Raw genomic sequence first — 12,936 nt, 5'->3', positions numbered from 1 at the left:
CAAGCACTTATTATTGATTTTTTTTCCAGTAAATTGTAATATAATCAATGTTAGTAAAAACAGGAATAACATAAGTAATGCATCAATATTAGATATTTATATAACTTGTCTGACCACATGAATCCACATTGGACTTGCTGATCATATCCAAGTCCTAAAATGATAGGCTATCGGAGGGACTAGGTGTTGACTTTTAAGCAGACCACCACTTGATATAGAACACGCGTGAAAACTGCGCAGTGATGTATTTTTGGCCCCATCGGTGAACTGCTTATTCGCTGAAACAGAACTGTGAAATATACAATATATCGGAAGCTTTAACGCGTTTTTGAAGTTACCTACCAAATCTCCTACTTTGTGTTTGAGTTGCATTGAAGTAAATTATTTTTTTTAATTTCATCATTAGTGTTTTTGAATACGGTTTTTTAAACTACTGGTTATCATTGGATTATTTTAGTAAATAATTAAATAACAGTATCAAATGTAAACTAAATTAACGTTGCATTGTTTGCATGCTCTACATTTGAGGGATTTGTTGATCATTTAGCTATCAATGTTGATCCCATGCGCGGAATGTCCACTATTGTTCTCTGAGTGGGCCAGGCCTGGGCAGGGCTACAAGAGAGGCCGGGTGGGAGGTCGGCGTCACGGCGCCCGAGGTGCTGCAAGTCGTCACGACGTCAGGCAACCTGCTCTCCTTCATTGCTACTGACGGTGGTGAGTGGTAACCCGGCCATTATTTCTAACCCCGGGACTCCGGGATTGTGCACAGTCAATCCCGGGATAATCCCGGATTTGGGATGACAAATATAAACACACAAAAAGTATGTACAATCAGTGATTTCATCGTAATTTTAACTACCAAAGTAATTAAATATCCTTACACAATAGCTATTTATGAGTAATCACACTCGAATTCACAAATTCACAGTATATTTCCACAAAAATCAAAGAGATATCCTTAAATTGAAATAAACTAATAATATTACATGTAATTAATAATCTAAACAAATTACATAATTAGCATATCTATACATTTTTAGTAATAAATAGAAATTGTATAGCAATGTATCACTGATTTAATATTTATCTAGTAGTAAGTGTTGCTCGGGTAATTTGTTAGCTTTCAATTAAATCACGAAATCAGATACAAACGTGAAAGTGGCTTATAATGCAATAAAGTGAAGTTGAAAATTTAAACTCGTGCATATTGTTATTTTAAGGTCAAAAACTAAAATAAAATATTGTGGAAAATATTCACTACTTTTGTTGTATTTTAATATGATGAACATTTTACAAGTCAAGGCAGTGGTTTTCAACTCAGCAGCCTAAAATCCTCATTACGGAACTGTGGCAAGACTACAAACACTAAAGAAATGCCACAATGAACAATGTTTGGCCTGAAGAGCGAGCGAGCGAGTGCCCGTGAGAACAGGAGGACAGCAATGTCCAGCGAGAAGAGCGGGGACAGTACCTCGCTGCAGCGGCTGCGACACGGAGATGCCCCTGCAGTGGCTGAGGTAGTCGGGGCAGCAGTCGTCGCTGGTGGCGTTGCAGAAGTCGTCGCAGTAGCACAGCGTGCCCACGATGGGCACGGAGCACGAGTCCAGGCGGTTGTCGCAGCAGCCGCGCTGCGAGCAGTAGTCGCCGGGCAGCAGGTCGCTGAAGTCGTGGTAGCCGCGCGCCGGCGCTACCAGCCCCGCCAGCGCCGCCAGAAGCGCCAGCCTGCACAGGTGCCCCTTTCCCTCGCTCGTATCTCTCATATGTTCATGATAGTGCTTTCATTTTGTATCATTCATTGTAAAAGCATTATTTCTAAAATAAATTTCCAATTTCAAAGCCGAATCATTAAAAGCAGCTTCCCAAAACCACATCTAATACTGTTTAAACGAGTATCTCTTGTACATATATATTTCGTGTATATATATATATTTATATTTATATAACGCATCTAACGATATGGATGAAAATTTGTAGTTTGATTACGTTTTACTTTTCAGGTTTATCTATGTAGGTGTCTACCCTGAAAAAAAAAAAAGCAATTTTACAAAATAATAATTTTTATTTTTCTAAAAGTTCCCCCCGACCGGACCGGACATGGTGTCGAATATAAGCAGGATTACTGTTTTTTGTGTCTCTTCTGATTGACCATCGCATCTACATTTCAATGTTATTTAATGATTGTCAAATTGTAAGCAAATATTTTTACGTATTTTTTTAAGTAATCTTTATTTCATTTTATGACTATTAGTTATATAACATATTTTAAATAATATTTGTACTACTTATTATAAAAATATGTTTGGCATATCAATACGTTCGGTATGAACCCTTTTAAATTATAAGATACTCAACTAAATTTGTAGTTTTAAAATATATTATCAACATATGGCACTTGCATCCAATAGAAATCAATTTTATTGTGTTAAGCAATCAACGTGTCGTATTAGCAAAGTGTTCCTTTGTTTATCTTTAGTGAGGTGTGTGTGTATTTGCTGGCCAACGCGTGCACTTCAAAATTCCTAGGAAAACTTTAAGAAAAACGTTGAACTTTAATTTAACTTCACGCAGCAATGACTCGCCTCAAGAAAACCTCGAATAAAATCAACCCAACCTTCGAGGCATCAGGGCTGTTGTAGTAGCACATACATGTGCTTGCTGTTTACTTGGTTCTTGCGTTTATTTTGTTATTTATTACCATTTTACCAGTGGTTCTCTAATTCATAGGTTTCTCATTATATCATAGGTCTTTGTCCTTCATTTCCAGTAGAGTTTATTATATTTTCTTTGCACATTTGTTTTTAAAATGGGACAACTTCCAATTAATTAAATAAGTTAAATTATGCATTGCAAATAAATTTAAAAAAATATGTAACACAAAAAATTGATTATAACAGTGTTTTTCCTACCGTGAGTTATTTGGGTAATAGCAATACTTGTTTTGCAAACGAAAATTCTTAGGAGGAATTATAAATACATGCATTACTTGGTGAAACGAAACTTGAAATAATACGTTGAGAATGCAAGGCATACTCGAGTATATTGTTTGAAGCACTGGGCATATAGCGAGGTGTCCGTGTAGGTCTACTGTCTGCTGAGTCCCAAACATGCTGTCGTGCCTCAACCCAGACTGGCGCCTCTTCAATTACGAAACACGCTGCGGCCAATGCCACCCGGGAAAAAATACAGATCGCCTTGACATTAACGATCCTGCCAATAACTCTTTTTATCGTCCTAACGCTAGTATATCTGACCTCGATAGTGTTTCTTAAACACCTTTAAACTGTCTTTCCGTTTCTTGTTTTACCACTTGCCCATCGCAACGAATAAAAACAAGTTTAAAAAGTCAGAAATACTCATCTACTGTTTAACTCATTTAACCCCCAATCAAGAATCATTATGAGACGAGAAAATCTAAATTCTTTGTTAGACACTTCTATCCACGAACTACAGTTGCAGGGACAATAAAGCAGCACAGAAGTTTCAAATGTTTGTACGGTTAATATAGTTGGTTTAAAAAAAAATTAAACTTTTCTGAAGATTTTCCTCATCACTGTGAAGTATTTAATCTACCTACGTGTTTAGTTTAAGGTGGAGTCTCACACATCATTTTAATTTTTTTCATATTACGTCAACATTTTTAGTTAAGGACTATTTCTCTTAACTTAACACTTTATCTCTCCTGTGTTTGTTGTTGTGTCACAAATAGTTTCAAGTAATATTTACTAAGTGTGATATAATTGATGTAAAACGTCGCGTCTTCACTAAAAGTTTTGTTTCTAAAAATGTATATTAATTAAGTACCGGTACTAACTTGTGTGTGAAACAAATTTTTTCGCCTGTTGTGAGGCAATAGGTTAGAGCCGGCTTCTAGGGAAATCCACGTGAATGTCAATTGTAATGAACAGAGAAAATACTTTCAGCATATGATTACTGTAAATTACTGCCAAGAGTCTAGACTCTTTACAGTAATATAATTCCCTTGAGAAGGCAGATTAACAGTTCTGGGGGGAGCAGTAGTGTTTCAAAAGTCAAGAAGGAATGTTGTTGAAAGAGGAGTTACCTTGCATCACCTCGAGGAGACAAAGGAAACATTCTCGAAACTTTCCATCAGACACGTAAGTTCTGAAGAACATTACACATAAACTAAGGTGAAACAATATCTCAAGACAGATTTCCCTGAAAATGAAATTATTGTCAAACATAACGCGGAAATCCATAAAAAGCCACATGATATATTTTCATCGTACCTGCAGCAGCAACTACGATGAAAATACATCATGTGGCTTTTTATGGATTTCCGCGTTTTTTTTCCAGAAATATCTACAAAAAAATCATTGGACTGGATTGCGTGTCAAAAGTGTCAAATGTGGTGTCATGAATTGTGCGTAGTAGTTACGAAAATATATACCAATGCGGAAAGTGTCGACAATTTTTTTTAAAAAATTGTTGTACAAGCTTTATTTTATCTTTATAAGAAATAGTTTGAGCATTACAACGCAATCCTCATAATATTTAATAATTAGAATTAGCAGACCATCCAGAAGTTATAATTCTGTAAACATTTAAACCAGCAGAACATAAAAACCATCGAACCTAAACTATGTATGAATTAATTACAACAATAATGAGGAGTAGATAATAAAAAAAGCAATGAAAGAGTTTTTTAAAAATATTTTTAAGCTGACAGTAGTAAGTCACAAGCATTTAAACATTTGCTTTTTAAAGATAGTTAATTTATTCTATTAATTTTAAGGTGATTTCTATCATTTTATGCAGTACTATTAAAGTTTTTTTTTTTATAAAATGTATAAATACCTGTGACTATGTAAAATGAGATAATCCAATTATAACGTTCAGTTATTTTGTGAGGTGATAATTCTTTTACGACATTACACTGCATTATCGATACATTTTATTACATTCAGTAATTAACAAATAAATAAAATTCATTAAATTTTTTATTATATATAAAAATTATGTTGCGTATGTAAAAAATGTACCAATGAATAATATATTTATTTATGCGTTTAAATTAAATATACTATATCACTGACATGACTCTTGTATCAAAATATCCCAACAACTGATTTAGAGTTTGGCAATTGGAAACTCATTTTTACACGCTTTATATTAGCTTCACCTGTATGTTTGTATGTTTGTATGCTTGTATGTTTGTATGTTTGTAACCTACTCACTGACACGACTCTTGTATCAAAATATCCCAACAACTGATTTAGAGTTTGGCAATTGGAAACTCATTTTTACACGCTTTATATTAGCTTCACCTGTATGTTTGTATGTTTGTTTGTTTGTTTGTTTGTATGTATGTTTGTATGTTTGTAACCTACTCCTTTGGGTACGATTTTGACCCACTTTAAACGGCCAGATTTCATTCAAACTCTGTAGATTTATCGAGGACCGATGACATTACAATAATTTGATAAGTTTATTCCATTATTCAATTTGCAAAATAAGTTTTTTGTCAATTTATATCATTTCAGGCTTTGTTTATATCGCGCCAAAGACAAACTGAAAGAAAAGAGTTCGCACATTGTAAAGAAAACCATTTCACTCATGTGCGAACTCTTTTCTTTCAGTTTGTCTTTGGCGCGATATAAACAAAGCCTACTAAATATTGTGGCATTTAATTAAATGAAAAGTGAGAGTGGGTTATGATTATTTTATCCAAGCTTGTGAATCTATCAGAATTGCACAAAACACTTAAAAAAAGTAACACACTTTAACGTGTGTAAAATGACTACATATATTGATTTTAGATTTTTTTTTTTTCCAATTTGGCGGTGATTGAAACAACAGCGTGCCAAACTTTGCCTCGTCGACGAAGGCGCGGGAGTTTTTACACGCTTTTTTTACACGCTTTATATTAGCTTCACCTGTATGTTTGTTTGTTTGTATGTTTGTAACCGACTCCTTTGCACTCGATTTTGACCCACTTTAAACGGACAGATTTAATCTAAACTTCGTACACTTATCGAGGACCGGTGACAATACACTAATTTAATAAGTTTATCTCATCCTGATTAGGATCGAAAGGATTAAATAATTTCCTCACCCAGCCTCTGTGTGAGAGCAAGTGAGACAACCGTGCAGTCGGCGCATGCGTACCGTCTACCTACTTTCCAGCTCGAGTACTCGGGGTATTAGTATTATTACAATATATCGTCGACACTTGGTTTGTTGGCCGAGCGGATTAAGTTGCGGGTCTTCGATGACGTCCACCTACGGATTCACCGGTCGTGGGTTCTAATTCTGTCCACGGCTGAAAAAACATTTTTGACGTGACAACGTCTAATTAATGATGAACGCCGGCTGCACGCACGAAAAAGTGTCCCACTACGGATGTCCCACTACGGATGTGTCCTGTTTGCTCATTTTACGCATGCGTGGCATCTCTCTTCATGCTCATTGTACGCATGCGTGGCAACTCTCTTACACTCGATTGGAACAACCATCGATTTGACTTTTCAATCATATTTTCGTCGTTTGAATTATTAATATTATGTAATTTAACGATAGTCCACCGATTTTCAGCACAATCGGTACGGTTATTTAAAAGTAATGTTGAATATTCAAATACGTTTTCAACCAACAATAGTGTTTTACAGTTACACATAATAATTCAATTTACACCAGGGATCTTTTGCACAATGTTTTAAAAAATATTGTAACACGTTATAAATAAGTTTGGTGTATTTGGGATGCGTATTTGTTATAAAATCGTGTTATAAAAACGAAATAATAGTATTCCCCTACCGTGAACAAATCTTTTTTATAAATATGTATATAACATCTGAAACTATTATTCTTCAAGTATGGCCTCGTGGCCGTGCGCTCAGCACCGCTACTTGTATTTAAAAATCCTGTACTTTAGACAAAAGAGCACTGTGTGCTGGCATGTCTTATAAATCATTGACAAATAACTGTAAAGTGTAAACATGTAGAATAAAAATCTTTTGAATTTGAATTTGAATTTCCAATCCGAAGGTTGTCAGTTCGAATCCCGGCAGCTGCGAATTTTTTTTCTACTTGTAAAAATAAATACGGCGTACGCAACATTTCAAAAGTAATAAATATATTTGAATTAATGAATGCAAATAAAAGTAAATTTATTAATTAAATTGTACATTTCATTTCACTCCTTTGTATCCATACAAAATAGTGATAATTCAATAAAAATGATTCAATTGTATTCATAAAAGTATGCAGAGGAAGATTTTATTATACAAAAGATAGAAAAATTTAAAAAAATTTCTTCCTCAAAGAATATAATATTTTTTATGCCTAAATGGTTTGGTTGCAAAAACCCATTACGCCTCAGTCTCAGGCCGAATATGATATTTCCTTTTCTTCTGGATCAATCATTTCATCAATGTTTTGTTATGACGTAGTCACGTTGAACTATCGTCCGTAAACAGACTTTATAGACAACCAATCTTTTTTGTTTTCTTTTCAACAAATTTTGGGATTGGTGCCGTAAATCCTAGTTACTGCAATTCGTCTGGGACTTCGCCAATCCTATTCAAACTAAAAAGTGAAAAATAAATAATGTTAAAAAAAAACTAATAAACACGCTTTCAAAGCACATCGAACTAAAAAGTGAAAAATAATTTTTAAAATAAGCTTAAAACAATATTGAATGAAAAATACTAGAATTATTGTGAAAAAAGCGTGGGGCGCTTTGTTCCATATTTATCGTACATCGAGCGCCCGATGGTAGAGCAGCCGACATGTCATGTCATGTCATCCGTGTCTGGGCTATCCGAATTTTTCTCACATATTCTATACACTCTCATTGAGAAAGTTTTTTCCTCATCCTTCTCAATCCTTATCCTTTCCAAAATTCCTGTTACGTAAATGTGGAACGCTTCACTGACTATCAATACAGCTGTACACATTAATAATTTGGTAAATAATTACATTTACTTATAGTTATCACGGAATTAATAGTAGATTATAACAAATAACAATTAAAAAAAAACACGCGCTTTTATAAATAAAACAAATTAAAAAGTATAAAATAAATAATAGTTTTAAAAAACTAAAACAAACACGCTTTTATAGAAAATCCAACTAAAAAATAGAAAATAAATTTTAATAAATTTGAATTAAAAATAGTGTAAAATAAAAAAGTATGTTATTTAAAAAAAGCGTGGGGTGCTTTTTAAGATATTATCAAAATGATAATCCTTCTACTCATATTAGTCAATAAAATAATTATAACTATTGACACCATGCACCCCACGCTTTTTTAAATAACATACTTTATTTTATTTTACACTATTTTTAGTTAAAATTTATTAAAATTTATTTTCTATTTTTTAGTTGGATTTTCTATGAAAGCGTTTTTTTTTTAGTTTTTTAAAACTATCATTTATTTAAATAATTATACAATAATTTTTTCATGCTTACACCAAAAAAAATACGTTGTATAGATCCAGCAAAAATACACACACGTAACAAATGTATTAGGTGTTAGAGTACACATTTGTTTAATATGTTCATATACACAAAGATCACTGGTGCCACCTAAATACTGTTTAAGCACTGGACACAATTTTTGATTTTAATTGTGTTTAAAGGGCGTAAATACCAGGTCGTAAAACGTGATATCAGTAATAGTCGTGCGTTTCACAAGCAGAGATGTAGGGTTCGGTTTACCGTGTTGAGAAAAGAATTAATTAAGTTAGTAAAGGCAGATAGTGTAAACTAGTGTTTGAGGAAAGGACAACAATGTGAAGGACAGGGCTTGGAGAAAGTACTCGGGCTTGACATGGGGTCGAATACACGACCGTCCAACTGAGAGTGGTGCACGCTTCGTCTGCTCTTTCCGCCGCTAATCTGCTGGAGAGAGAGCAGAGCGGCGCAGTTGTAACACTGGTTACAACCATGGCCCGGAAGTGATTTCACTTTTATGTGTTTTACAGACACATTTCTGCCGGAAAATTATGGTATTGTTCGTAACTGTTCATCATAGCCAAATTCATCATCGATGGTCCCTGCTGTGACTCGGTGTGCTGCCGGCCATAACAACAAGAGCGGTAAGACAAGCTGCTAGAAAAAAAAAACAGGTCTCAACTGGTTACATGCCTACATTCACCAGTTATCCAGTTTTCTCCACAACCTTCGCCACAGGAATGACAGAGAAATCCCGTTTCGCCCATGTACTAGTGATTGATTACAAACATCAACCTACATTTGATTGGACCTATTTTCCTGATGGCACGACAGTGCCTCCAGCGGCAATAAAAGAACAGGATGTGTGTCAGTGCAAAATCTCCTACACGAGCGCCATTTGACAGGCCTGAATCGCAAAGCGTGCAGCCATCAAGTGGAAAGAGGCCAAGCAAACTTTCTAAACATGCGGAGAACATAAAAGTCGCGTTGAATGCCGGTCGCGGAGAGGAATGTTCACGACTTCTGGACGTCCAGTGAACGACTGCTGAGTAATTTTAGCTTGAGCCGCACGTGGCAATGACATGCCTCGCTTCACGAGCGGGCAGGAGGCATCCCTGAACACGTGTCGGCGCAGCAACTCCTCCTAGACTCGGTTACATCAGCGAGTGTACTAGCTGCTCGCAGACAGGACACTGTGTGCCAGAGAGCGTCATGTCACTGGCTCAGCGAGAGTACTAGCTGCTCGCAGACAGGACACCGTGGGCCTAAGAGCGTCATGTCACTGGCTCAGCGAGAGTACTAGCTGCTCGCAGACAGGACACCGTGGGCCTCAGAGCGTCATGTCACTGGCTCAGCGAGAGTACTAGCTGCTCGCAGACAGGACACCGTGGGCCTGAGAGCGTCATGTCACTGGCTCAGCCAGAGTACTAGCTGCTCGCAGACAGGATACCGTGGGCCAGAGAGCGTCATGTCACTGGCTCAGCGAGTGTACTAGCTGCTCGCAGACAGGACACCGTGGGCCTGAGAGCGTCATGTCACTGGCTCAGCGAGAGTACTAGCTGCTCGCAGACAGGACACTGTGTGCCTGAGAGCGTCATGTCACTGGCTCAGCGAGAGTACTAGCTGCTCGCAGACAGGACACCGTGGGCCTGAGAGCGTCATGTCACTGGCTCAGCGAGAGTACTAGCTGCTCGCAGACAGGACACCGTGGGCCTGAGAGCGTCATGTCACTGGCTCAGCGAGTGTACTAGCTGCTCGCAGACAGGACACCGTGGGTCTGAGAGCGTCTTGTCACTGGCTCAGCGAGTGTACTAGCTGCTCGCAGACAGGACACCGTGGGTCTGAGAGCGTCATGTCACTGGCTCAGCGAGTGTACTAGCTGCTCGCAGACAGGACACCGTGTGCCTGAGAGCGTCATGTCACTGGCTCAGCGAGAGTACTAGCTGCTCGCAGACAGGACACCGTGGGCCTGAGAGCGTCATGTCACTGGCTCAGCGAGAGTACTAGCTGCTCGCAGACAGGACACCGTGGGCCTGAGAGCGTCATGTCACTGGCTCAGCGAGAGTACTAGCTGCTCGCAGACAGGATACCGTGGGCCTGAGAGCGTCATGTCACTGGCTCAGCGAGTGTACTAGCTGCTCGCAGACAGGACACTGTGTGCCTGAGAGCGTCATGTCACTGGCTCAGCGAGAGTACTAGCTGCTCGCAGACAGGACACCGTGTGCCTGAGAGCGTCATGTCACTGGCTCAGCGAGAGTACTAGCTGCTCGCAGACAGGACACCGTGGGCCTCAGAGCGTCATGTCACTGGCTCAGCGAGTGTACTAGCTGCTCGCAGACAGGACACCGTGGGCCTGAGAGCGTCATGTCACTGGCTCAGCGAGAGTACTAGCTGCTCGCAGACAGGACACCGTGGGCCTGAGAGCGTCATGTCACTGGCTCAGCGAGAGTACTAGCTGCTCGCAGACAGGATACCGTGGGCCTGAGAGCGTCATGTCACTGGCTCAGCGAGTGTACTAGCTGCTCGCAGACAGGACACTGTGTGCCTGAGAGCGTCATGTCACTGGCTCAGCGAGAGTACTAGCTGCTCGCAGACAGGACACCGTGTGCCTGAGAGCGTCATGTCACTGGCTCAGCGAGAGTACTAGCTGCTCGCAGACAGGACACCGTGGGCCTCAGAGCGTCATGTCACTGGCTCAGCGAGTGTACTAGCTGCTCGCAGACAGGACACCGTGGGCCTGAGAGCGTCATGTCACTGGCTCAGCGAGAGTACTAGCTGCTCGCAGACAGGACACCGTGGGCCTGAGAGCGTCATGTCACTGGCTCAGCGAGTGTACTAGCTGCTCGCAGACAGGACACCGTGGGCCTGAGAGCGTCATGTCACTGGCTCAGCGAGTGACTTGCTGCTCGCAGACAGGACACCGTGGGCCTGAGAGCGTCATGTCACTGGCTCAGCGAGAGTACTAGCTGCTCGCAGACAGGACACCGTGGGCCTGAGAGCGTCATGTCACTGGCTCAGCGAGTGTACTAGCTGCTCGCAGACAGGATACCGTGGGCCTGAGAGCGTCATGTCACTGACTCAGCGAGTGTACTAGCTGCTCGCAGACAGGACACCGTGGGCCTGAGAGCGTCATGTCACTGGCTCAGCGAGTGTACTAGCTGCTCGCAGACAGGACACCGTGGGCCTGAGAGCGTCATGTCGCTGGCTCAGCGAGTGTACTTGCTGCTCGCAGACAGGACACCGTGGGCCTGAGAGCGTCATGTCACTGGCTCAGCGAGTGTACTAGCTGCTCGCAGACAGGACACCGTGGGTCTGAGAGCGTCATGTCACTTGCTCAGCGAGTGTACTAGCTGCTCGCAGACAGGACACCGTGGGCCTGAGAGCGTCATGTCACTGGCTGAGCGAGTGTACTAGCTGCTCGCAGATAGGACACCGTGGGCCTGAGAGCGTCATGTCACTGGCTCAGCGAGTGTACTAGCTGCTCGCAGACAGGACACCGTGGGCCTGAGAGCGTCATGTCACAGGCTCAGCGAATGTACTAGCTGCTCGCATTCAGGACACCGTGGGCCTGAGAGCGTCATGTCACTGGCTCAGCGAGTGTACTAGCTGCTCGCAGACAGGACACCGTGGGCCTCAGAGCGTCATGTCACTGGCTCAGCGAGTGTACTAGCTGCTCGCAGACAGGTCACCGTGGGCCTGAGAGCGTCATGTCACTGGCTCAGCGAGAGTACTAGCTGCTCCTAGACAGGACACCGTGGGCCTGAGAGCGTCATGTCACTGGCTCAGCGAGTGTACTAGCTGCTCGCAGACAGGACACCGTTGGCCTGAGAGCGTCATGTCACTGGCTCAGCGAGTGTACTAGCTGCTCGCAGACAGGACACCGTGGGCCTGAGAGCGTCATGTCACTGGCTCAGCGAGTGTACTAGCTGCTCGCAGACAGGACACCGTGGGCCTGAGAGCGTCATGTCACTGGTTCAGCGAGAGTACTAGCTGCTCCTAGATAGGACACCGTGGGCCTGAGAGCGTCATGTCACCGGCTCAGTGTTTCCTCCTGAAGAGGTGGTCACGCTACAGCAGTATTTGCTGCTGCAGGAGTGTACACTGCCCTATTCGGACTGCCACAGCACCTTGTGGTCACACTCCCCGCTGTCCAGCGAACACGGGGAGGTCATTCAAGCTTCACTGCAAGGGCGCAGCGCGGCTGATGGTCTGTGCCATGTCTGCGGAACACGCGGAACGTATGGAGATGCATAGTGTTAGCATCGTGCAAGCAGTTGCATGGGACTGCACTTCATGGAGGTGGCTGTGTTTAAGGGCCCCGCATTACTGGGAACACTTTGGTGTGCCCTGCTTTAGCTTCATCCGTAGGACAACTGTGAAATTTGAGCGGTGACCGTAACACTATATGGCATAGAGATGAAGGTAAAGGTGTAATGCAAGTTCCTTAAGTGCTTTCAAAAATCTGTACCGGTTGTTTTACGTCTAAAAATTACTCTGAAAAGTAGCATTTAAGCCATT

At 41.1% G+C, this 12,936-nt stretch overlaps 1 protein-coding gene across 1 annotated transcript in view; it reads right to left on the bottom strand.

Moving 5' to 3' along the window:
- Positions 1–12,936, bottom strand: part of LOC134533277 (uncharacterized peptidase C1-like protein F26E4.3) — a 120,917-nt gene that overhangs the window by 33,772 nt on the left and 74,209 nt on the right. Inside the window, exon 2 of the mRNA XM_063370728.1 lies at positions 1,475–1,725. Coding sequence (XP_063226798.1) covers positions 1,475–1,725 — 251 coding nt within the window. The remainder of the gene's footprint in view (positions 1–1,474; positions 1,726–12,936) is intronic.

This window comes from Bacillus rossius, chromosome 6, assembly GCF_032445375.1.
Source record: "Bacillus rossius redtenbacheri isolate Brsri chromosome 6, Brsri_v3, whole genome shotgun sequence".
NCBI classification, from domain to species: domain Eukaryota; kingdom Metazoa; phylum Arthropoda; class Insecta; order Phasmatodea; family Bacillidae; genus Bacillus; species Bacillus rossius.
This window is presented reverse-complemented; position numbering and strand designations above follow the sequence as displayed.